This window comes from Cyrtonyx montezumae, unplaced genomic scaffold, assembly GCF_038088225.1.
Source record: "Cyrtonyx montezumae isolate F1298 unplaced genomic scaffold, pur_monq_1.0 scaffold_10, whole genome shotgun sequence".
NCBI classification, from domain to species: domain Eukaryota; kingdom Metazoa; phylum Chordata; class Aves; order Galliformes; family Odontophoridae; genus Cyrtonyx; species Cyrtonyx montezumae.
The window spans coordinates 58,348,740-58,374,474 of record NW_027071826.1 but is presented as its reverse complement, the minus strand read 5'-3'; the positions used below and the strand labels follow the sequence as shown (position 1 = coordinate 58,374,474).

General features: G+C 48.9%; 2 protein-coding genes across 3 annotated transcripts in view; one reads left to right on the top strand and one right to left on the bottom strand.

Moving 5' to 3' along the window:
* INAFM2 (InaF motif containing 2) overlaps positions 1-25,735 on the bottom strand; it is a 110,374-nt gene that overhangs the window by 73,934 nt on the left and 10,705 nt on the right. The window lies entirely within an intron of this gene.
* Positions 1-25,735, top strand: part of CCDC9B (coiled-coil domain containing 9B) — a 33,935-nt gene that overhangs the window by 2,246 nt on the left and 5,954 nt on the right. Inside the window, exons 2-13 of one of the 2 annotated variants that reach the window (XM_065755563.1) lie at positions 1,302-1,415; positions 2,566-2,670; positions 3,421-3,483; positions 3,860-4,021; positions 10,954-11,103; positions 17,480-17,554; positions 19,241-19,425; positions 20,488-20,549; positions 21,065-21,118; positions 21,539-21,635; positions 23,420-23,477; positions 23,818-24,599. In XM_065755563.1, coding sequence (XP_065611635.1) covers positions 1,302-1,415; positions 2,566-2,670; positions 3,421-3,483; positions 3,860-4,021; positions 10,954-11,103; positions 17,480-17,554; positions 19,241-19,425; positions 20,488-20,549; positions 21,065-21,118; positions 21,539-21,635; positions 23,420-23,477; positions 23,818-24,567 — 1,875 coding nt within the window. In that variant the 3' untranslated portion in view covers positions 24,568-24,599. The remainder of the gene's footprint in view (positions 1-1,301; positions 1,416-2,565; positions 2,671-3,420; positions 3,484-3,859; positions 4,022-10,953; positions 11,104-17,479; positions 17,555-19,240; positions 19,426-20,487; positions 20,550-21,064; positions 21,119-21,538; positions 21,636-23,419; positions 23,478-23,817; positions 24,600-25,735) is intronic. The other variant, XM_065755564.1, reaches the window with a different exon arrangement.

The following is a 25,735-nucleotide window of genomic DNA, read 5'->3' as shown; positions in this document are numbered from 1 at the left end:
GGAGATCGTTCCTGCAGCTCAGCTAAAATCCTGCTTTCTCAAAGGGTCCTAGGCCATTCGCCTTGGTGAAATGCTAATAACCCCACAGCACGAGAAACAAGAAAGCCTCGTTTGATGTACAGGCACACTGCAAACACACACATCTTCAGGAGGTTGGAGCCTGGGTAAAGCACTGGATAAAGGGCACGAGCAGCTTGCAACGCAGAGCGGAGTCTTCCCCTGGGCTATTGCTTTGTGGTTTTACTCTGTCTCCAAGCCTTGGGCTTCTCACCTTGTCCTCGCCCAGCTGAAAAAGAGCTTTGTTTGACAGCACCTTCCGTGGACCTCCAGAGCTCCAGTTTTTATCTGGTGACCTAATTAGGACCAGGCAAAGCATAGGGATACAGGAGAAGCCCGCTCTTCCCAGGAATTAGCCTCGTAAGTCTGCTGGCTGGAGGTGGCACACAGGACAGACTGGCAGACACCACAAGCAGGAGGGCACCAGGGCATGGTGAGTGTCAGACCCAGATCCTGTGTCCCAGCAGCCGTGACTGGACCCTGACGTACCCTTCCCTGAAGGAGGCTGCACCTGCCACGTCGTGATTAATGAAGGAAAAACCTCTCCTGCCTGTGCAGAAGCTCCTCCCAGCCTTTGCTGCTCTGGATTTCAGCAGTGGGGCTGATAGGATTACTGGGGAAGATGGTTTTGATTTGAGAAATGCCAACCAACTCTATTTGTGATTAAGCATCTATTAATCTCTGACTCTGGTTTCTGAGTTTGGGGCCCAGCTTTCTCCCAGCACGTCCCTCTCCGTGCCCCCGGGGGCCAACTGGGAGCTGAGGTGCCTGGGCCAGGCTCTGATGCCAATCCTGAGTGACCCAGGCTAAGGATGGGACCAGGACTGTGGCTTTGGCAGCACTGGATCTGCAAAGAGGCAGTGCTGGTGCAGGTGTGCTGTGCCTGGGCTCCAGCCAGTTCATCAGTGGGTGAGCAGAGTGATGCCACGCACCCAGAGGATACAGGCATGCACAAAGCTCTGTACCCTGAGAGCCACTTCTAGCTGCAGCACAATGGATGAGGGCCTTGTCACATTCGCTTCTTGAGTCCTCCAAACTTCCCCTGTGTTCTGGCGTGGTAACTCTGGGTCACTCTGTCAGGGAGAAATCAATTTACAAGATGCAGTGTCCTTTGAGATGGAGGTCTAAGGGAGGAAACAGTGGGAAAAGACCATTCATCCTCCCCTCAGCATCTAAGCAGAAGGATCAGGTTTGCATTTACTCAATGTGATGACCAAGAAGAGCTTTGCCCTTTATGTTTTCAGGATGCCACTGCGGATGATGCTGTGCTAAGGAAGAAAGAGCAGAAAGATGTGGAACTTGATAAGAAAATCCTGGCTCTGCGGAAGAAGAATGAAGCACTTATACGAAGATACCAGGTAAGACTGCTCGATTCTTATCTTCCTCAGCTCTGTTTTGGAGTGCTCACATCCCGAAGAAGATAATCAGCAGTGGAGGAACCAGTAAGTAAAGAAAGGCTCACCTGTCACTGAAGGTCAAGGCTCACCCAGGACTCCACAGAGAAGGGATCTCCAGCAAGAGATCCTTCCCCAGTGGTGGTCAGCCCTTAAATGGGGCCTGGGAGAGGTGCAGCCAGGCTCCACCCCTTCCCATCACACAGGTGCATTGCCTTCACCTGTGCTTCTGCAGCTCGGTGCTCACCTCAGGTGACCCATCAGTGGTTCAGGCCGTGATTCAACAGTTCCCATACACTGGCCTTGGCCAAGAGAGTCTACCCAGTGACCTGCTCAAGATATCCAACCTGGCTTGTAGGAACTGTTAAGTGTGACTGTGGTAACTCAGAGCTCTCTTCAGGTTTGTTTACCCTTCTCCATGAGTGTCTGCATACAGCAGTGTATGCTAGGACAGCCTGAGGGTAGTGCTGGAAGAAGGATTCACCCCTGGCTTGCCTGGAATATTGTCCTGACTTTTCCAATCACCCCTTCGCTCTGGGGGCTGCTTAACGTTCGCTGTCTGGATAGGCAGTCTTGAGAATGGCAAAGAGCATGTCTTGTGCCTTGGACCAGGAGCCAAAAGGCTCGGGGGTGCTCTAGGCTGGGTCTTGCTTAAAAGACTTATTTCCTTTGACACCAGAAGAGCCTTTCTTCCAGACGTTGGTATCTAGTGCAAATCCATGGGGTGAGTTGAATGTGACAAAGCAGACAGGGAAGAGGAATTGTCATTCCCATATTAAACGTTACCTACCTACCTACTACTACTTGGCTTCAAGAGTAAGCTGCCTAGTAGATAAGCGGATCACAGCCAGAAATGCCAGAGCAGATCATTGCCCAGAGATGATATCCTGACCCCAGTCTGGCACAGGGACTCCGGCCCTTCTGCAGGCCAGGTGCTTCCCAGCCTCTTCACACGTCCCAGCTGCCTGTCACCCATTTCAAGGGCACACGACTGGGGCACGAGTTGGTCCACTTTCTTTCAGTTGTGTTCATCTGGGAAAAACTCTAAATAGAAACTTCACAAAATCAGCGGACAGCCAGGTACCAGCTGACACTAAGGATATATCTGTTTCAGGAAATAGAAGAGGACAAAAAACGAGCTGAGCAGGAGGGGATGGCTGTTACCTCCAGGAAACCCAAGCAAGATGGACTCACTATTACCATCACCAAAGCTCACAGTGTAAGTGAGTGAACGCTTCTTCACCACAAGCCACCACAAGCTTCAGTCCTGCCTCCACGAGCTTCACGAGTGGCATTGCTGAAGGAGACAGCTTCCAGAGCAAAACTCTTTCAGAGGCATGGAACGTAGCTCCTAAACATTCCTATAAGGGTGTAAAAGTTCAAAGTGCCCAAAGTGTTGTTTGCTGATCCACTCGTTTCCAGCCATGCCCAGGCACCTGTACCCAAGCATTCAGAGTGAGCAAGCGTGCAAATAAGTGAGTAAGTGAACAGTTACGTCTGGCCCTGGATGGGTCCCAGGTGTGAAGACTGTTGCAAATATGTAGGCAGAACGTGTAAGATGTGTATGTGCCATTGGAGACATCAGGAACACATCTGAGGATACCTGCAGGCTGGGTGAAGTCACGGTGTCCTTAGGCTTTGTACTTGCAATCAGATAGCCCCTAGTTACCTGGGGAGCTTTGAGGCAAACGCTACAAGTCCCAGGCATCCTTTCTGACTGCATCAAACCTGGGTCTGACAAACCTTATCCTCAACCTCCTGGCAGTGCGTGGCCTGCTAAATCACCAGGCCAGTCCTGTGTTAACCTCCAGGGGAAGCCCAAAGCCAGACTGAGCTGGCCCACCATCCTTCTGAGCCGTCAGCACTCCTGGGATGTTAGATCCAGGCTAGTGCTTTGCTTACTTTACCACGCCCTGGCCCTTGCTTTTCTCTGGAGGTGCTCTGTTGCACACATTTTTCTCTCACACAGGACCTGAAAGATGCAATTACCCAGACTGAACACTATGGACAAGATAGCCAAGCCCTCTCGATGGTGAGCACTGAACCTCAGGAGCCATCCTCTTGGCTTCCCAGGCAATCTCCATCAGGACTTAGAGCTTTCTGATCTAACTCAGAGTGCTGTAGAAAGAGATAAAACTCTGACACTTTAGACCGAAATGTCAGATTTGTAAGCGCAAAGGATTTTACATACCCGCTGTAAGTGTGGGTTTTGCTGCTGAGCAGACAATGAGCCCCTTGTTCTGTAGGAATGTCACAGCACAGTGCCATGCACGGAAAGCTTTCCCAGGGCAAGGCCTACCATCCCATAACTGGTCTGCCCTGCTCGTGTGCAGGTGTGTTTGGGGAAGGGGAGTGCACCGGTGAGCTGAGGGGCTTGGATTTGCTAACAGAAATGCTTCGTTTTCCAGGACAAAAGGATTGTGAGTGAGAAAAAGAGCCCCTGTCCTGTGAGCACGGGATTTGGCATTGGCAGTGAGGAAGAGGAGGAGGAGGAGGAAGCAGATCATACGTTCACATTCAGAATGGGGAAGAGGATGCAGCTTGCTGTTACCATGGACAACAAAGCTAAGGTGAGCAAGGAAGAGGATTCCTCTTACGTCTCTTAAGTCTCCATCTTACAAAGGGGCTTCTGTTCCTCCTCATCTGAGCTTTTCACCATATCCCCCAGTGTCTTAACTCTGTAGGGAATAGTTCCCCTCTCACTCCTTTCCTCTCATTTCTTTATCCCTCAGTGCAGCCTCGGTCTTCACCACGAGCTGCCGTGCTTTCTGTTTTCTTCTCCACATCTGATTCCCTGGAATCAGCCCCCAAGCCTTGCCAAACCTCCCAGTGGTCCCATCCAGCCATGAACAGCCCCCTCTGAGAGATCAATCATCTCACTGCTCGCTCGGGTCACTGTCACTGTGCCTGGAAAGGGAACAAAAACAGATGAGAATTCAAACGGATTTAGCTGCATCACTCCCCAGCTATTCCCAAGGAGGCAGTGATGTTTCGTGGTAAAAACAACATAATTTCTCCCCGTTGCTCCATCTCAGAAAGTCTTAAACGCAGAATAAAAAGTGGAATTAAAAATGTTGTGAAACAGCAGAAGTAATTGAAAAGGAGAACCCTTTTTTTTTCAGTGCTGCAGCATTTCTGCTGGTGCCCTATCGATCGAGTGGCCTGTTCACCTAGGTGCAGTGATCAAAGGATCCTAATGGCAACTCAGTTTTGCCAGGAAGGATTTTATACAAGTTTGGCAGTTTGTATTGGCAGCACGTCCAAGGAAGTATGTGCCTGTGTGAGCTGTGCACTTTTATTTGCTTCAGCTCTGGAATATCCCAGGGGACTGGCCTCATTCTGGCTGGAGTTATTGGGTTTGGCCACTGAGACAGATAGGAACAAGGATCAGAAATGCTGCATTCACTGGAAAATTGTAATATCTGCATGCACAGATGCACCCATGTGGGAGCACAGGGAAGCTCTCTAGTTAGTGAGCCTCTGAAGGGCGATGGTCGCTGCGAGGGGTGCTTCTTCTCACCATTTAAAACGTTCCAAGAGAGTACAAGAAGCAATGTTACCCATTTATTGACACCGAGAAGATACCAGATTGAGAGCTGGAGACACAACACCAAGATGAGCACAGCCTGTGTCAGGGTGAAGGGGATATAAATCCTCAGCCGTCCACACCAGGGTGGATGAGATCAGCCCATCTTCTTTTCACAGCAGCGCAGTGAAAAGGAAACAGTGGCAGCACATATTGCTCCCCTGGAGCCTCTTTTAGGCACAGCAACGTGTGCTCGGCCCACAAAATGGGAGAGGGCTTTTTTGGAGGGAGGTCCAAGCCTGAGACATTTCCCAGGGTAATGAAGCGAAACCTCACCCTTCCTGCTGCCCGGGAGGTTTAGTGCTGAAAACCCTGGCTGTAAACAAAAGGCAGAGAGCCATCTATTCCATCCGAAACAGCTTGAAAATATTTTTCCAATTTTGTGCCTTGAATGCCTTTTCATTTTTGTTTCTCCCTGACCTAGCTACCATTTCTTTCCATGAAGGAACGGACCACAATCACTGCCCCGTTACAAAGTCATTACGTTACCTCGAAGGAACTGAATCATTTTGGAAATAACGTACCTTTCAGAATGGATTTTCAGGAGAAGGAGGCTGAGGTCTCTCATTTTCTTCTCTCCAGATAGATAACATCCCTTTCAAACAAAATCACATTCCCTAAGAACCAAACCTCCTTCAGATATAGAAGAAAGAAATGCTGTTTTTCATTCCTTAGGATAGAGGGTACATGGAAATCTAACCACCTTCATTACCAAGCAAATTTACCGGTGAAATATTTGAGTTTCCTCCGAGGTTTCTCGTGGCCATGTAGCTGAGGGGGGATGGCTTATATTTGAAGCAATTACATTTGTAGAATGAAAGGCTCTTGCAGACAGCCTAAGTCCCCTGGAGCCCTCTCCTAATCTCCAGCTCAGAATTCGAGTCCTAGCTGGGGATTGATACGAGCTCAGAGCACTGGCAGCTAAATCATTTTGCTGCCTTAAACTCTGCACCAGTGTTTTTCAGCACGGACAGTTGAATAGAGCTCTGACATCTTTCTGCTGGAAATACAGACCTCTGTAGAAACTTGTCCTATGTTCTTCTTCCTGACAGCTCCTCAGGTGGTCAGTTTTAACACTACCTTTGCACTCCAGGTCATGCCCCTGACCAGTAACATGGGGAGGGAGGAGGAAGAGAGATTTCCTAGGAAAGCCACTGGTCTCCCACTCCTGTTCATGCTCAGCTCTCACAGCTCTGTTAAATAGGTGTTTCCTGTATCAGCCTCTCAGGCTTTGCTGCCATCTGCTCAATAAACTGCAGGGTTTAGTGTCTTTGCCAACGTGCCAATTTTCCTACTGTGACTTTTACTATCCAGTGGCCTGTAAATCCAGCAGCACGCTCTGGAGCAGCAGTCCCATCCACTATATTTGGATACAAGCTCCTCTGCATTGTTATTTTTAGGTTTTTGAGTGGAGGCTTTGTTGTTGTCTATCCTCCTGGCCCGTATCCCTTCCCCAGACAGCAAGTGATGAAGGCAGCTTTCCTCTGTACCCACCCAGTAACCCTGGGAAGAGATATTCCTGACAGTGTGTATTTGTTCAAAGAATAGGTCATTGCCACCTAAACACCTAAAAGAGCTCTTGGGTACGGCTAGAATTAATGCTTGAGCTTGCTATCAGCCTGCTTGGCCATCACCAGACTTACTTGCTTAATTAAAAATACATTAAGTGGCATGCTAAACATCTTGTTTGGTTTCTTTGTTTAGGACGGGGCAGCACAAATCTCCAGTTCATTCGTTAACCTCACCAGGACAGTCTGGGATTTATGTATGTTCCTGCTCAGGGTTTAAAGGTGGGAAGATGTATTTTTTTTTTTTACAGACTGCCTCTGGCAACTGCCTGGATTTCTTTATAGAGTCCTCCTCCCAACAGACATAAGCGAGGAGCAGGTTTTAAGAGGAAGACAAGCTGTTGTGAGGAGAGGAAACTGAGAAAACAATCTTGCACACACCTATTCCCATGGCAGGGATGGCTGATTTCGTCCCTTCTGTGGCTCTGCTGGCATTGCTGTGGTTAAGCTGTGGACCAGTAATACATAGGGGGCCTCGAAAAACTGCTAAGCTCTTTTCTTCCAAGTCTCAAGGCATAAGAAATTGTTCAGCTTCCCTTATAAAGGGGAACTGTGGAGTGCACACAGTGATGTTTCCTGCTCCATCCTCGCTGGCTGTGGGATCGTGTTTCAGTAGGAATGCTCAGGTTCTCAGAGCAGCTAGCAAAGATTCTGATTTCCACTTTTCACTGCAATGGGAAATGCTTGTTCATCTCTCTGGAAGATGCACGATCTGCTTAGCATAACTTGGCAAGCTATCGTATAAGAGATGGAGGTTTACGTAGTCTGTAAAGGAAGAGTTAAGTAAAACTTCTTTTTCCTGTGTTTATCACGAGGTAAAAACACAGTCATTGCCCATTAGTACTGAACAGCACATTCCTGAAATGACCACGCTAATTCTGTGTCTCTGGAGTCATCTCAGCACAAGTGGCAACATGAGTGAGACCAGAGAATGCTATTGTGGCTGCAGATGTTGCTCCGTGAACCCAAAAGGGATGGAGATTTCCAGCTTCAAATTACCCAGCCCAGCTCTGTGGTCTGACGTACGAGACAGAGATAGTCTATTCAAAAGGCTATTTTTTTTTTACCCATTTCTATTAATACTGGTTTGCAGTAGCATGAAGAAAAGCCACATTGACTTCTTTGACTGCAAACAGGAACCCGGAGTGATTCTAGTCTCCAGTTTCAGTGAAATTTAAGAATAAAATATATGAATCGCAGAATACGAGAAGGATTTGAAATCTTATTCTAGTTTTAAAGCATCTCACGTTTGAGTTGGCCAATAGTTCTGGCAAAAGAAATATGTCACCTCTGGATGTGATGTGACTCTGTCGTTTGGAAGCAGGTGCCACTTAAAGGCCAAGACCTAAGCACTATGAGCTTTGTGGCTGGCTGATCCTGAATTCTGGTCTAGTTCTTGTTGTATGAAAGCTGCAAGCTGAAGAAAACAGGCAAAATACTTTGCTTGTACACAAAGTTGTGGATACATGCAAGTACACACCTGAGCAGGTTTTACTTCAAAGTTGAGGCAGTCTAAAAGATGGAGCACAGTATTAGAAGAAAAGAAAAAACCAAACTATCGTGGGATGGGACATCTGGAGGTCTTCTAGTCCTATTCCCTGCTAAAAGCATGCGTCTACTTCACAGTTGTCTTCAGTTGCTGATGGCTGAGTCCGTGAGTTCTCTAACTCTCCAGCACTGGGAGATTTCACAGCTGCTTTGGGTACCAGTTTTCAAGGTGCTGACTGCTGCCATTGTGACTGCCTGTGTCCATTACCCCTTTGAGTACATCTGAGAGGAATCTGGCAGACTTCTGCGAAGAAGGCCTGGAGTACTTTGTTCACTTCTGTAGCACTAAGTTGCTCACCACATTCCACATCCCAGGCCAACACCTTTCATTGCTGCTGATGTACATACAGAAGTCCTTCTTGCTGACTGCCTCATCTCTCGCTGGCTTCAATCCCAGATGATTTTTGCTTTCCTAACCCCATCCCTGCATGCCCAAGTGCTGCTCGTACATTCTTCTGTGGGAGCCTGTCCCTTCCCACCTCCCACATACTCCCTTTGCACATTTGAGTTCAAGCAGGTGCTCCCTGGCCTCTTACCACACCTGCATTTTCTTGCACAACAGGAAGTGCTTAATTACGTTCTTGAGCTTTGTCTATGGAAAACCACTCAGGTCTCCGGGGCTCCTTTCCCTTTCAAGGCTGCTTCCTCAGGGTCTTGTGTAGCAGCTACCCTAAACAAGCCAAAATCTGCTCTCCCAAAGCCCATGGTCTCAGGTCTACTGCTTGCCTTCCTCACTGCCCTCAGGCTCCTAAAATCCAACATCCTCTGAGCACTGATGCCTGTCTAGCCATGGTAGTGTTAGGATGGTTGTACTCCATATTTAAATGATTGCCTGTTGCCTTCACAATCAGATTTTACTCTCTCAAGTAAAGGATTTTGGCGTCTCCAGGAGTAGCTCACGGACATCTACTCAGTCAATGGCAGCAGTCAAAAGAGGAGGCTGCATTGCCACAAAGACGGAGACACAAAATAATGGAATGGCATCAAGCAGATTGTCAGCAGATCCTCTGAACACAACACATGGCTTCAGTTATTTCAAGAAAAGCAGAAATAGAGTGCTACTAAGCACCGCAAAACTTGTTGGAAGCTACGGCTAAAACCTCAGATCAGAGCTCAAGGAAACAATCCCAGCCCATCCATAGGACTTTGGCAGTCAGAAACTAAAACAGCACAGGGGCCCACTCCTTCACCTGAGGGCACTGAATTAACTCAAGAATGGTCTCTGCTGATAGCAAAATTACACCGTGTGAAAGCAGAATCAACACGAAGCTGAAGGTCTGATGCTGAAAGTATTCCACTGCCTTCTGAAACACCTTTTGTGTTTTAGGAAGCATGACGACTGGATAAGCAATAAAAAAAGTCTTGCTTATGGAGGCTGTCTACACTAAGGCTGCCTCCATGCTAACATCTGCATTTCTAGCAGAGCCAAGACATCTTGAAATCATATTTCACGGCAAATTCATAGATGCTTTCAAGACATCCATACGAATCTGAGGTCAGTGTGTTCTATTTGTTTTTGAAAACAAGTTCATAGCAACAGAGATTGCCCAAGTTTCACAGCAGTTTACTTGGAGATTTTGAGATCTGCTGAAATCAAGCCTCTGATATTTGTAGATGTCCAGGGAGAAAAATCAGAAGAAAATATACCATCTTTAGGAGATGCTTCGGAGGGATGAACTCAGGTAAGATCAAGCAGAGGAATCGTTCAGATGAAGAGCAAAGAAAGAGCACAGAGGTAAAGATGCAGATGACTTACTGAGTCTTTCATTTCCGTGCAAGTCAGCAACAAAAGGACGCATGATGGAGCCAAAAGATGATAGCTTTGAATGAGGAAAAAAATGTGTGTTTTTGCACAGAAGATGTACTCATTTTGTGAAAGTGGCAGCCGAGGGCACTGGCAAGGGCTCAACTGGCTACGAGGATAGCTGACAAAATAAGAACCAGATGTGAGCTACGAGCTACAAGATCTGGTTTAGTAGCTTGTGGTAGCAATGGTAATGGGTGGACAGTTGGACTAAATGATCTGGTAGGTCCTTCCCAACTCTGTGATTCTGAGATAAATCCATACATTAAAAGACATGAACTGGTACAAACATAGGTTCATAGGTTCATTAGGTTGGAAAGGACCTACAAGATCATTTAGTCCAAGCATCCTCCTATCACTATCCCTACCCACTGAACTACTAAATCAAATCCCTTAGCACTTCATCTAAAGGCTTCTTGAAGCTGGAAGTATTATCTGAAAGGGGTAAACTGCCCTTGTTTATAGATCTGTTTTCTAAACTTATCTTCTGCTGAAGAAATTATTCCAGAAATGCGGATGCACAATGATTATATGAAGATGACCAATTATTGAGGGTTGGTGCACTTGAGCGTAGTGGCTGCTTTGTGGACAAGAGTGGAGAGAAAGCCGCTGTTTCCCTTCTATCTCATCCTATAGGTTCTGCTACACTATAGCCTCACTTTTTACTGAGACACAATTGGTTAGAGGACCACTTCATATTTGTGTCAAAAAATAGGACATGACTCACCCGCCTGAAATTAAAACATCAACCTTGTTCATGGTGCAAAGCATCTGAAAAGGGGAAATCCCACCTCACCTACTGGTACGTGTTCAGTTGAGCAACGCTGTGTAATGTTACATGTCCCTCAAAGGATCTGGGGCAGCAGCTTTACAAACCAAGAAGCCTGGCTCACGTTTCTGTTCCGGCAGGCCAAAATCCTGTGCAGTCGGGGTACAGGAAGGGAAATGCATAGGGCTGATGGTGAGGTTGTTAAGCTCGTCCTGTCTTTTTTTCAGGGCAAGAGAATTGTCAGTGAGAAACGCACTGAGTGCTTCCCTGGTCCAGGAAGGATGCCAGACCTGAGCGAAGAAGAAACGGACCACTTGGTGGCTGTCCGCCGGGGGAGAAGAATGCAGATTGCCATCACCATGGATAACAAGGAAAAAGTAAGTACACTGTGAATGACTGGGTTGCAGAGCATCAGGTCTGCTGGGTGAGAAGCGACACGTGGACAAACCAAAAGACGTTGGGCAAGACTGTATGTTAAGAGCATGGAGCTCATCGTATAAAACTCCCTGGTTTCTATCACTGCGAAAGGGGAAAGGCTACAGTCCTTTTTCCACTCTCCGTGCTCATAGCTACAGTTAGCAGGCTCTTAAATACGCAGGGTCCCTAAGAAATACCAGATGCTGTTTCAGGAGGACTGATGAAAGCGTTGCCAGACACGTGGCATGAATCCCACAGATGACTCCTGTCTCCTGCCACCTTCTTTTTAGGGCCGTACAGCAGACTGTGAGTCAAAGGCCCTGCCCCTTGGCACACAGCACAGCTCCGAAGTTAACAGAGCTGGGCAATATCTACTTCTAAACCCAAGTCCTGCTGTGCCTCGCCATAACCTACTGGGTGAGCTGGCTGAACCTTGTTGATCTTTGAAGCATATTTCAAATACTTCCTTGCAAATACCTTCCTCTTTACACATACACAGGCACGTGGCATTTTTCTGTTCAAGAGTTTGCTCAGATAAGTAAGAACGCCTGCAGCAAACAAGGTCAGTAAAAACTAAGAAGGAAAATAACACTTAGTGTAGCTGCCAAACACACCCAGGAACACCAGGAGACCAATGCAGTGCCATCTCTGGGACAGCAGCCACCCATCTGCTAGCTGCCCACGTTAATCTTCAGCTTCTCCTTCTCCCCAGAGCTTCCTAAGACTCTGGAAGCCCATGAGCTCCTTTCTCATGACTACCAAGCAGTTCTTTGAGTGCCATCAACCCCATATCAGCCACCCAGATGAGCCACTAGTGATTCACCACAGGTTCACAATGCAGCTGTCACCTGGCTCAGTCAGGGCATCAGGGAGACACCTAGACAACACGATGGGCCGAGACTGACCTGACCATTCCTGTGCTGTAGCTATCCTTGAGTCTGTCAAATGTAATTCCTTGTTGCTCATGGCAAATCCTTCCTCTTCGGTTCTTGCTGGGCTTGTTTAAATTCTTATCTCTGAGGTCATCAAGGCAGGGATCGTGCTAGAAGAGAACAGGAGTTAGGCACTAGCATTAGTTCTGATTTTAGCTCCTGAGCTCTGTTTTAAAAGTGTTTTTAAAGGACAGCTCTGGAAAAGGTGTCATCTCATTTACTTTTACTACAGAACATGAAATTTGAAGCTCAGACTCTGCATATTCTGTAATCTGTGGTGGCTTTGGTGATGCCTTGCTTGTATCAGTCACAAAGTGGTTAGATTCTGAGTGTGTGAGAGCAGGCCTGCAGTTGTGCTAGCTTAAAGCCATGTCTGCCAACACCTTTTGGCATGAACCTGAGGCTCTGAGAGGGTGATGTCCCAGTGCCTGGTGGATGCGATTTTGGTGCCTGAGCAGAGGTAGTGTTTTGCTCTCGATACCCTCAGGTCCCACTCTGCTGCCATTCATTTAAATTCAGTCCCAATGAATGCAGTAACCTCCGCATGGCAGTACAAGGAGCTCACGTCCTCCTGCCTTTCCTCAATTTTACGTAGCCACAGTGGTCTCCTTCGCACAGCTTGGGCTAAAATGTAATCCTGATAATCCCCAGGAATGCAAACAACTCCACGCTGCCACTCCTCAGACAGCAAAGTTCATTTAAAGCATTTCATTTTTTCTCTTCCTTAATCCAAAGCCAATCACACAGTTGGCAGAAGGTAGGACCAAAGCCCCAGCATGCTTCTAACAACAGTGGGCTGCGAGGGAGGCTACCAGCTGCTGACATCTGCAGGGAAAGGCATTGCACAGAGACATTCAGTGCTTTGGCTGGACAAGAAAAGGATCTCTGTCAGGAGCTGCAGGGGGTTGGTATAAATCTAACTATCCAACAACAGTGCCAAGGAGCATACCCTCACTATTACTAAGGGTAAAAGGAAAGTCAGTTCTCCTTGATCACCTGTTCTGGCAGGACAGATATTCTGGCTCAACAGTCTCGGACCAATGTCACAGGCAAGATTCATTTAGCAGTAACAACGTGCTTCCTTCTGGCACAAAAAAAACCCTGCGTCCTGCTTTCTGTTGGCAGCATACCTCCTCCAGCCTCTCAGGAGCTCACAGAGAACAGAAGGAGAGCTTGCAGCTCCCTGGAAGACAGGGAGCTCTCAGGAATCATGTACTGGGACAGGAGGCAAGGGGCCAAGCACAAGAGTCTACACAGCACAGTTCCCAGGGCTAGGAAATGGAGGGGTTCGCAGAGCCTTTCAACTCAAAGGACACAGCAGAAAGACAGTTAAGTGTTAGGATTTCCCAGTCACCTCTACAAGCCACTTTCCTCCGTTCGCACTTCATCAGCCTTTTCCTGGGATCAACAACAGAAGTAGACGGGCCCCACAGAGGCAGGCCACACTGACATCTCACACATCATGCCAGCTTGGGCTTGCTGTGGCAAGTGCAGTTTGGTCTGACCTGCCCCATCACTTCTGCTGTTCCTAAGCTGCACTAAGGATTAGCGTTTTAAACAACTACTTCTGCCTTCTGACTGGGATGGCACTTGGAAAAGTGATAGCAGGCAAGTCTGGTTTCACGTACCGTGCCTCAGAGCAATGAGTTTCTCCACAAGGCACCGGAAGACTGCAATGCAGAGAGCAGATCAGGATTAGTAACACCCAAACGGATTAAACCTTTATTAAATAACGTTAGCCTGCAGAGCTCGCTGTGCGTCACAGGGATGTTGAATACAGCAGCCCACTTTGGAAACGGAGGGCAAATCCCACCAGTGCTGATCATGGCATCCACGAGCCTCCAGTTTCCCCCTACATAAAGGGGGCTTTAGCATTCCTTTGCCTCCCTAGCTTTGGTGGCGACGGGCACGTGAGCAACACAGAGCTGCTGAGCGCAGCACCATTACAGGAAAGCTGATAGAGAGCTGGTTCCTCTGCAGCCCAAAGCCACCCCAGCACTGCACAGGAACTAGTGAAGCACTGCATGCACTGACACTAAGCGTTTGCAGCAGCACAGGGGCTCAGAAACAGCAAACCAGGGAAGCCTGCAGTTGTTCCTCACCTCCTGCACTCACCAGCCCCCAGGGCTGGGGCCTTCTCTGCCAGGAGCAGCATCTGTCTCTGTGACAGATCCTTCGTCCCCGATCGCTTTTTCAGAGCACAAATGACTTCACTGTCCCGTTTCACATCTCTCTTCTGCCCTAATGAGACGTGCCTGCTGAGGAACTAGTCCAACACTTTGGATCACTGCCATCGTGCCTTGTTTGCACCTCCTTAACTTTTACTGTATTCTTAGTGATGCTTAATTTCATCTGTAATTTTACGATGCAGGCATTCAATATCAAGAGATCTTTTCCAGCTCTTTCCCTGGCAAATTACATTCCTTGCCCTGGATGATTTAGTACCATCAGCAAACTGTCATCTCTCTACTCAGTTACATTTCCAGCCCATTTATGAGCATGTTGAGCAGTGCCTGTTCCAGTGTCACACCCCTGCTAATTCTCTGCTGTGGAAAATGACATTTTCTTGCCGCATTCAGCTTTCTACACTTCATTAGTTGTTAATCCACAAAGGAAACTTCACTTTCGCCCCCAAATAGTTCAGCTGCCACAAGATGAGTGCTGTCATCTGAGCCTGTTTGCTGGGACCTGAGCTGAGCCCCCAGTTTAAGGCTTAGCATTCAGCCACGTTATCCCAGCACAGTCCCTCCTTTGGCCTTGTTCCCTTTGTGCCCAGCTCATTCTGGGATGCCTTATTTACACCTTCTAGGATGCCTCGGGGAGAGGATCACACCCATCACTTCCGTTTTGCAGCCTGGCCACCATCAAACTCAGCCCCTGCACTCACAAAACCTATCCTATTAAAAAGCTACACACATTTCTTCTCTATTTTTATACACGATGAAATTCATTCAAAAGCAAAACAAGCAAACAAAACCCTTCTTGCTACCCTTCTAGCAAGAGCCACATTGCCAGTCCCATACCACATCACAGCTGCAGCAGAGGGTGTGCACAAGAGGAAATGTGAGAGAAAGAAAAGAAGAAAGAAAAAAAAAAGTGTTGTTTTGGAAATCGTGAAAACAACCTCAATCCCGAGCACATTATTCTGCCATCTTAAGCCCTATTTTTTATTTACCCTACTACCTATTTATCCTACAGGTAGGATAGCTCTGTTATCTTGGCCTGGGGGAACCAAGTCATCCTGTCTCTTTGCAGAACAAATTAACCTGAGCACATCACTCTACCATCCCAGGGCTGAAGGATTTAGAAATCCTTGCATAACCCGTAGGAGAAATAAATGTAATCTTCTCTGTCTGCTTCGGGCTTTCGTTCCCTTCTCACATCTCCTCCCCTGCTGCTCGGGAACAGTTAAATGAGGAGTTGATAATGTCATTGTCATATTTCATAATTTGGGGGGCGGAGAAGAGGAAGGAGGAGAAAAACATGTTTTGTTCCCCCCGCGGCCTGGGTGTGTCATAACAGGCTAACAGTGGCTTTGGGGCAGCATGGAGAAAAATGCAAAACTCTGCTCCTGAGTCAGTGCAAAAGCCAAAGCCAAGCATGCTTTCTGACCTGCACAGCTCGGACCTGCTTTTCTGGTAGAAGAGAACCAGGCTTCGTTTGGCTCTGTTTTCCACAGCGTCCTTCAAGAAGCAAAAAATAGAAACCAGCTAAGGAACGAGGCAGCCCAGCTTTGAGCGGAGGGAGGCATCAAAGGATGGAGAGTTGCACACCGTCCCTGGAACAGAACGATTTGTAGTGCCCAGAACAGGACAGCCACTCAGCAGCTGTGTCTTCCTGCTTCGCACAAGCTGCAGCACCGTCCCTCTGCCCAATCTCCAGCACGTTTCCCAGGCTCAGGCTCACTCTTCCTTTCTCCTTGGCAGAGCCAGAGCTGAAGTCAAAGTGCGTTGAGCTGCAGAACAGGCAGGAGCACGCTGTTCCCCCCCCCCCAGCCTACACAAACCCTGGCTCCAGCTTTCCGCTTCCCGTCTTTGGGGACACAATCAGGCACTGTAAAAGCTCCAAACCCAATTGCTTTCTGCATGAGCTTGCATGAGAAGCATGCAGACACAGATGAGACAACAATCACGCCCATGCAGGTCCCTGCCTCAGTTTCTCAGTGAGCTGCCTTTGTCATTTCCAAGGCAATCAGCACTCCTTCTCTCCCATCCCTCCTCCCGGTCTGTCTGTTTCCCCCAGGGACAGAGGGGCTCCAGCTTTCTAAAATGGCTCATTTCTTCGCCAGCTGCTTCGCAGACTGAACATCCATCCGCACCTTGCTCCCCAGCCAGCCTCCTCAAACGGCTTCCAGCTTTCTACTGTTTTGATCTCTAGAAATGCAATGTCTCGATTTAAAGCGCTGGCTATAAGGTCACGGTTCCCACGTGCACAGCCCCCAAGAACTCCTGCCTGCTGCTGCCAACAAGTTCATCCACACTCCAGCTCCTTCCCTGTGTGATCCCACAGTGTATGTGTGGACTGCAGAATGAGTTGCCTTAGGAGGCTGCGTTGAGATGTGGAGATCCAAGTTTCCATCAGCCAGCTCTATCACGCTGGGCTAAAGCTGGGGCTGCTAAATAATTGGAATAAAAGTCTGTTTGCAGCCTGGGTCGGCCCTCACAGCACTGATGCTATCTGGAACGGCTGATCCAGCAGTTTGTGCTGTGACTTCCCTCTTTGTTTTTCAGTTTTGCCTGGCTGTGCAAAACAGCAGCACGGTGATCTCAGCCCCACACGTAGCCCGGCCCTGCAGAGTTGAGCAGGGAGGGGAATCTGAGGATGCCTGAGCTTTGCTGGGCAGAAGGCGCTGGCAGCACCAGGGCTGCCAGTGTACAGTTACAAAACAGAGATCTGCAGTATCTGTGCTGCTGCAGCATCTGGATGGGAGCAGAAACCTCTCTCGGGGTCCCAGTGGCACCCCAGCTATCATTTAAGCAGCGCAGAAGGCCGTTCTTAGAAAATCTTATACTCTGCAGTCTGTGTTTTCCCACTATGATCCCACCCTACCCTTGACCACTGCTGCGTGTGTGCCAGCATTACCAGACACAAATCCATAAGGGTACCTAAAACTCTGCCTTAGAAATGATAAGACCGTATAGGTTACTTCTCTCCCTCTGGCTTGGGAGAATGAGTGACCTGCAGGAATTCATCCCTTCTTCTTGCTCATCTTCTTACATTCCTTACTTCCTTTTCTTTCCCTTTTCGTTTTAGCTTGAGTCAGGATCCCAGGAACCAATCTCTCCTCTTCTCTCTGCTCTTTCTAGGGCAGCTCTTACACGTCACAATGAGCAGAGGGTTTGCATCCCCCAGCCAGGAGCCATTGCCTTATCCTGAAGTAATTCCTGTGTCTGTGCCCTTGCAGGCAGAGGAGAGGAGAACAGTGGAGAAGAGGAGATCAGACAGTGACAGAGGCCCAGAAAGCGAGCATGGCCGTAAGGTGAGCGCTACCTAACGTCCTTCGAGGGATGCTTGTCTTGGAAAAGGGGACCAGCAGAACATGCCTCCCTGTCAGTAAATTAACTCAGAACCAAAACAAATAGCAACATGCTCTGATATGGTTCCTTGCTGCTCATTCCTCTCCTCCTCCAAAGCTTTGCTGAACAGCTAATGCACCTGAAGCGAAGCAAGGCAAGAGAGCCTGCCTCAGCAGCGGGGACTCGCTCATCACATCTTGTCATGACTACTTATATCCCTAGTACAGAAGTGGGAATATAGAGAAGCACACTTACCCACGTGCAAAAGCACAGTTGTAGTCATTTCCTCTCCCCGTGGCTTGAAAGTCTCAGACCTCATTAGCTGCAGAACCTCACTTGAGCAGAAGCTGAGCAGGGTGGAAGCAAATTAAAGCATAGGCCTTCCTACAGGCTGTTTAATGCAAACCTGGAGGGCATGCTGACTCCCCTGAGCCTGCAGATGTTCTTAATTAATGGAGCACAAATTGAATAGACCCACCTCAACAGGATTCATTAAGAGAACACAGATGGGCTCTTAACCGTTAATCCCAGCTGAGCCCCCTGTAGCCGAGCAGCACAGTGGGTTTACCATCCAGCTAAGCACAGCTGTGCCCCAAACAAGGCGAGCCCCTGGTCAGGGACTAACTCCCACTTCTCAGTACGACCCACAGATCCCACTGCATTCACCCATGGGAGAGAATGGGCATCGACCTCAGCTTATGGCTTTCCCTTTGTTAACAGTCAAGATAATGACTCAGGGCACATCTCTTACCCCTTGACTGTGGAGTCTGAAGCCTGCTCTCACAAGCTGCGTGCTGTTCAGCTCTCGCGTGCCTCTCATCTATGGACACATCCACCGTGGCTAGACCTGCTGTGCTTTCCTGGCTCTGGAGCTCCAGAGCATCCCCTGGGCCTTGTGTCTAAACCAGCAGACCGACGGCTGCCCTTGCTCTGCTCTGCCTTTCTGCAGACCCCATCTCTCCATTCTCAGGGAGGCAGTCTCGGGTCCCCCCAGCAATGGAAGGGAGGAGCAATTACTGCCACCTCAACTCCAACCCACGCGGTTGGATCTCCTTGGCAACAGGGCTTTCACTCGCTCTGCCCCACTGCTCTGCTTTTATCAGCAATACCACACTGAGGAGTTAATTCCCATGTAGAGAAGGGCACGTGTGTGGAGTGATGAATTATCCACTGGTAATCAACGCCCCAGGACTCAGCACTAAGCTATTTGCTACGCAGCGTTGCTTGACAACACACCGTGGCCAGTTGGCTCCTATATTTCTACCGCATCCGTTAACTTGGTGCCTGGATGACCCCCTTCTCCCTCTTCACGTGTTTTGCTTTCCAATATTAGTGAGCGTTAGGGCAAGAGGTAACGGCCTTAAGTCGTGCCATGGGAGGTTCAAGTTGGATATTAGGAAGAATTTCCTCCCAGAGAGAACGGTGACGCATTGGAACAAGCTGCCCTGGGGGTGGTTGAGTCAATGTCCCCAGAAGTGTTCAGGAAAAGGGTAGATGTGGCACTTGGGACTTGGTTTGGTGGGGTTGGGTTGGTGGTTGATCTCAGTGATCTTGTCCAACCTTAACGATCCTGCGATCTCTGGTGGCGACGGAATAAATGAAACGCAGACGATTCAGTTTACTAACACGAAGCTCTTTCGCCTCCCTAGGAGGGTGGGAAGTCGGCCCAGAAGTGCCCTGGAGACCTGAGTTTCCCCCTGAGTGGACGGGAACGCTCGGAGTACATCCGCTGGAAGAGGGAGCGCGATCAGATTGACCTTGAGCGACTGGCACGGCACAAGAACGCAAAGGGCGAGTGGAGGCGGGCTTGGGATGTGGAGAAGTCAGAGCACATGTAGGTCCTCCGGTGTCCTGGGGTGGTTTGTCTGCAGCGGGGCCGTGCAAAGCCGGTGATGAGATCTTGCACGGGCGTTCGCTGCTTTCGGAATCCCACGCCTCTGCCTCCAACCTAAGCCATCCCGTGATTCTTCTGGTCGTGTCCGTCAGTGGGACCAGATACCAGAGCAATTCTCCTCCTTTCTTTCTGACATGAAGTCTTCTACCCCGATTGGAAATACTTTGTGTTGACGAAGACCGCCTGACTTCTGTCCCGTCAGGACAAGGATTGAGGGAGGGAGGGAAGCACGAATCCCTGTTCGGTCCACACCTGGAGAGTCCTCTCCATCCCCACCGGGACAGGTCCAATGACAGGAGGGTGCAGCTGCTCTACTTGAAACAGGAATGGACAAACTAGTGTTGCTAGTCCACAGGTTTTCTCAAAGCCCTGATTGTTTCTCCTTTTCAATCACAAGATGAGGAAATAGACTTTTATCCTCCTCAGGGAGGAGTGGTTACTTCAAAGACCACCAGCGTGGTACAGGAACGATGCTGGGTAGCGTGGGAGAGCTCTCAATGGGCTCTGACATTTCCCCACTTTAAACACTGTTTGTTTAACTGTGCTTTTCCAGCTGAGCTACGCTGGCTACAAAGCTGTGGAGGACGACTTAGCACCTGCAGCAGGATAGGGTTTGGAGTCAGGGGACATTACAAGGGCTAGCTGCTAGAAGACAGAGGGCAGAAGGATGGGACAATCTTTTGGAAGCTGCATTTGGGCTTCATATAATTACACTACCGGCATCTCATAGCTTACATGGACGTTCATAAAGTTAAATACGTACATATACGGGGTACAGAGGTAAAGGTTTTAGAGGTTCTCCTTTGGGGTAGAATTGCCTCACAGCCTCATCCCTCCTGGGTAGTGCATGCAGTTTTAGCTTCTGCTGACAAACCTGCACGTACTTGGCAGCGGGCAGGTGCAGAAGGGCTGGAGCCTGCGCCGTCCTGAGGTCTCCTGCCCACGCTTTTGCACCCTGGAAGAGAATGGTCAGGTCTGACAATGCCTGTTTTTAACCTGCAGGTTTGAAGAGGACTTTGTTAAGGATGGGGAGCCAGCCTTGGATAATCCCAGCAATAAGAAAGGTTGGCAAGGGACACCTAGATTCTGTCCTGATGCTAATGAATGCTGATCGTGCGAATCCCAGTGCCACAGCTGTCACGGCTGTCAGCTGTGAAACTCTGCTTCCCTTTGGCAGATGCCTCTGAGTGCAGCATTGGGGTCTCAGCCCTCTCTGCTTTGCAGAGTGCACAGGGGATGGGATTTGAGCATCTGGTTGCTAGTGCTTCTTACCTTCCCAGGGAGAGCAGTGGCATGGTTTTGGTAACCTTCTACAACACAATGCGGAAGCCCACCACTGCCTCCTTTCCCAAACAGTGGTTTGAGAGGCAATCCTATTCCAGAGCACTTCATCTCTGATCCCTGCAGCACATGCTGGCTTCTTTTCTAGCCTAAGTCCATCATAGCTCCTGTTTCTCAGGAGGTGGACTGGCAGAACAAAGCTCTCCCTTGCAATACCCTATTTGAACGCCAAGCTCTCTGCTACCGGTCCATTACAGACTGTCACTCACCTTGTGCACGCTCTTCTTTGCCCTTATAGGGGGAAGAAACGCAAGGAAATTCCAGCACAGGTCCTTTCCTCCCAACGGGAGAGGTGAGTAAACTCAGTTGTGTCACCCTACTGAATGTCAGCACCTCTGATGAGCTCCCACGGAGAGACATCTCTGCAGGCACTATGACAGCCACGCAACTTGTGTGCTGGGACACAGCACGTGGCCACTTTCCTAGCCTCGTGTCAAGGAACAACAAGAACTCTTTCCCAAGAACAGCACAAGGCAGACTGTATCCAAGGGATAAGATCTGCATTTATTACTGGAATTTGGAGTAGAAAAGGCAGAAGAAACACCCCTCAATTCTCATTTCGTATTCTCATAGCTTTAGGAAACATACGCATGCAGCTTCAGAGGCTTCCCCATCCCAGGGTACTTTCCAGTGATACAAGGATGCTGGCCCCACCAGTGGTCCATCAGCCCATTCTGCTGCCTTCTCACGGCCTTTACAACCTGTCTCCTAGGTGGAGGACAGCACAGCGTGAACGTGAGCGATTCTGGTCCCAAAGCAACGAGCAGCCGAGCCAAAGGAAAGGACAGACTGACGGGCAGAGCCAGAAGGTAAGGAGGCTGGCAGCAGTTCTGCAACGTAGTGCTTGTGATGTCCATTTCCAGGTCTGATTCCTTGCCTGATTCCAAAGGGGGACACAGATACTGTGCCTGCATTAGCATGGGCTGCGTCTGGCAGGACTTGACTTACTGGGGTTTGTGGCACCTGTGGGGTGCGTCTTCACACTACTGACCTGCTGCAGCAGCCCTCTGCAGGGCAGCCAGCAGAGGCTAGGCTGACTCTGGGACCAGATCTGGGCACTGGCACATGCCCCAGGATGCTTTTGAACACGCTATCTGGCTTCCATGCACCACTGATGCGGGGGAGCCGCCTCCAGAGATAGCTTCCAGCTGAGCCAGTAGTAATTAGGGTTGATAACGTGCTAGGGAAGTGACCTGTTCCTGCCAGTTGTGGGCAGCACACAGCAACGTAGTAATTTTCACTGAAGCAATTTCAGAATATCTGCAAAATTAAGTACAATCTTCAGGTTCACCCACATACTCCCATGTGTCCCCTCCCCTGCTGCTCCCTGTAATTAAATCCCAGCACAGTCTTCAGGTTCCCTGAGCCACTCTATCTAATGCTTTAATAATTGGGATCGTCTTCGCAGCACTGCTGTGCCCTTTAGCAGGCAACAAAAGGATGAGCTGCTGCTTACACACCCCAAGCTTTATCTGGAACACAAAACCATTCCAGCAGCTTTTCCTCTTAGTGTTCTCCAACCGTTCAGGTCAGTTCTGGCCATGCAGTTACACAGGTACGAGTACTGTAAGCATCAAACAGCATTACACAGAAGAAATGAGCTGGCTGGAGGTCACCTGCTATTTGCTGTTGCTTGGCTGAGATTAGGAGTGCTAGGCAGGGTCAGTGTGTTCTGTCAGACTGCCCTTCTGCTGTCATCTGTTCAGCAACAGAATATGGGTAGGAAGGTTCAACTTCTACTGCTGGACCACCGAGACCATGCAAGATGCACTGACTTCACACAGTTCTGCCCTGGCTGAGCATGCCAACCCATTAGGGCCAAAACAAACTCCCATACCCCAGCAACTACCCTCAGGACCAAGTGTGGTTCTGAGGTTTGCTGCTGAAATTTGGTTCTTTTTGGCAAATGCTGAAGAATTACTGCTGCTCTGAGCTTAATCAGTTGTTATTATTGTCCCAGTGTAGTCCACGCTACTCAGAGCACACTGTTTCCTGAGACACTTGTTGTCTGGACTTTGAGCCATCAGTTCCTTCAAAATAAATGCACTTCTCATGCTCTGCCTTCTGCATTGCCAAATGTTCACAGGACAGCTCGTCGCTGCAGAGTAGATGGTGTCTCATTGTGGAAGACATGCTCAGCATTCCCAAGGGCCGGAAGAAATCACACAGAATAAGGACACTGAGCTTTCCCTGCCAGTACAGTGGGACGTGTGGGCACCATCAGGCGAGCAGGACCAGGCAGTGGCAGACAGCAGCACAAACAGACCCTGTATCTTGTTAGCCTTAACGACAACTGTCTGTTCTGGCAATTGGATTTTATGTTTTCATTACATTTAGAATTATAACAAGCAGTTCATTAAGATTTAGTGGTCTCAGATGAGTGTCTCTGAACAGGCTGAATGCTTTGCAGGTGCCAGGAAAGGAACTGGACCAGTTATGTTACCCACTTTTATCTCTTACTGCTTGGAGATGGGGTTCAGACAAGGAATGGGTGGTGCTGGTAGAAATTCCTACCCAGGCATCAGAGAGGGAAAGCAGGAAAAAAACAAGAAGCTGAAAGCCTAAATCCTGTTGTCTTTTTTCCCCGTGACAGATGGGATGCAAAAGAAGGTGAGGACACATCTTTTCTGAAGGATGATCCTGACAGCCAGGTAAGCTCAGGGGGGGTGAGAGTCACTGAATTGACTAACACATGCACCATCTAGAAGGTCAGAGGCTGTCAGCCACTACAGAGAGGGGAGAGCTGTGCACTGGGGTAAGCGTACCCCTTGACACCACTCTCCAGGATGTGAGAGCATTGATTTTCTGTCAGTATAACAGCCCCCACTTAGTCTGCTTCACCCACACCCTTCTGTTTCTTTCAACAGCCTCGGCAAGTTTATTCTCATGCGTTGGGAACTATCACAGACAACGAATACCATAAACTGATATTTTAATAAGCTGAAATAAATACATCCTCTGTTGTTTGTTTGCTTTTTTTTTTTTTTAAAGAGGAACCTTGGTACAGACAAGCTGAAAAGCAAAGGCGAAGAGGTAGCGGAAGAGAACTGCACCCCTGAGTTGGAGGAGAAGGTGAAACGGCTTCAAGAGCACGGGAGGCGAAGTGGGAAGGCCTGGCCTGCACACAACGGCCAGGAGGAAAGGAGAAGAGCAAAGGGGCTCAGCAAGGAGGTCTCTGAGGCCAGCTCAGGTGACTTGGAGCCAAGGCACAAGCCCAGTAAGGAACACATCAAAGAAGATGCCAACGGGAAGCCTGGCACTGCTGGTAACCCCCAGAAGGAGAGCACAAATAGCAGTGCTTCACCAAGTGGCCTTCCAAGTGCTGTGCAAGCCACTAAGCACAGCAGTGAGGAGACCTTGTTGTTGCCCGTGGGAGCTGATTTAGAAGGAGATGGCTTAGAGAAAAAGACAGCTTCTGAACGGGAACCCACCGAGGACTCTTCAAATAGCCACGGAGGAAAGCTGGACACAGATGCAGGAGACCGACTGGATGCAGACCAAGGACAGATGGTGGGAAAGACAGGGGAGGAAGCGGCCCAGAACGCTGCCCTTGAGGGGCAAGCACTTGCTCTGAAAGGAGCTGAAGATGCTGAAGATGCTAAATGCACAGGAGAACCTTTGCCCACAGAGAAAGATAACTCCAATGAGACTGTTGTTCCTGAGCAGAACATGGCAAAACTACAGTCCAGGGAAGGGGACCAGCCTGCGGATGGCAAGGACAGTGGGGACACTCTCAACTAGCAAATACTGCACCCGTTTGCCTGAGGTGGAAGGTGAGCCCTTGACCCCACTCCATTTGTTATCCTCTAACACAGCCATAGTACAGGTTCACAGCTCCATTTTCTGTGGCCACAGGGGCAGTGTATCAGACAGCTATTCAGAAGTATTCACTAGCTGTGACATGGATCCCTCAAATAGTCTAAATCTGTGCAGCACAGAGACCTGCCTTGGTATGGATGTAAAGCCAATGGATATTCAGACAGGAAAATCTAAGCAGAAAACCGGGGCTGCTGAGCCTGGCTGATGACAAGCATTAGTTAGGGCACAAACTATTCCTGGGGATAATCTCAGAAAAGTGAGAATTAAGGCATGAATGTGTTTCTGTCTGTGGCAGTCACAGCTAGAATAACTAGAGGTTAGCACGATCCCATTCCTAACACACACGGCAGGGGTCCTGCTCCAAAGGCTTCCCAGGAAGGGGGAATAACAGAGCTGGTTACATAGCAAAGCTCCAGGTTTTATTCAAGAAAAGAAGATTGTTGTGTTTGGTTTTTTTTCCAGAAAGGTAAACGCAGAACAGGAAAAGCCAAAGCAAAGGTAGAAACGAGGGAGAAGGGACAAAGAAGAAGAGCAGGGACTCCTTGGCAGTTACCTTTGCCAAATGCATTCTTTCCAGGCAATGTCACAGATCAAGGTGTGCTACCCACCCCTGCTACAGCAGCCCAATAAGTCCGGATGAGATCCTGCCACTAGGTGAGGCACAAACTTGCTATCCTGAAAGAAGAGAGGCAGCAGCAATACTCCTAAGTAGGCACTCCAGGCAATTTTTGCTCCGAGGGAGGCAGGCAGATTGCCCCACCAAACAGCTCTCCCTCATTCCAGCAGGCTTTTCTTCAGAAACCTAACCAGCAGTTTGTCAGCTGGTTTTGTTTAATACTCATCCCAGAGGCACAAAGGGGCTTAGAAATGAAGCGGTTAAGCTGCTAACAAAAAGGCTTTCACTGCCATCCAGTTCTGTACAAAAGGCACGGAGAAGAGCAAGCATCACAGATACTGAGAAGAGGGAAAATGCCAAGAACTAGCAGGAGCTGGTTCTGTACAGGAACTCAAATTTTTACGTGAGGAAAATCAACTCCAGCAGTATTTAAGAGAAAGTTGAGATCTGGATGCATGTGGCAGGTGGACTTCA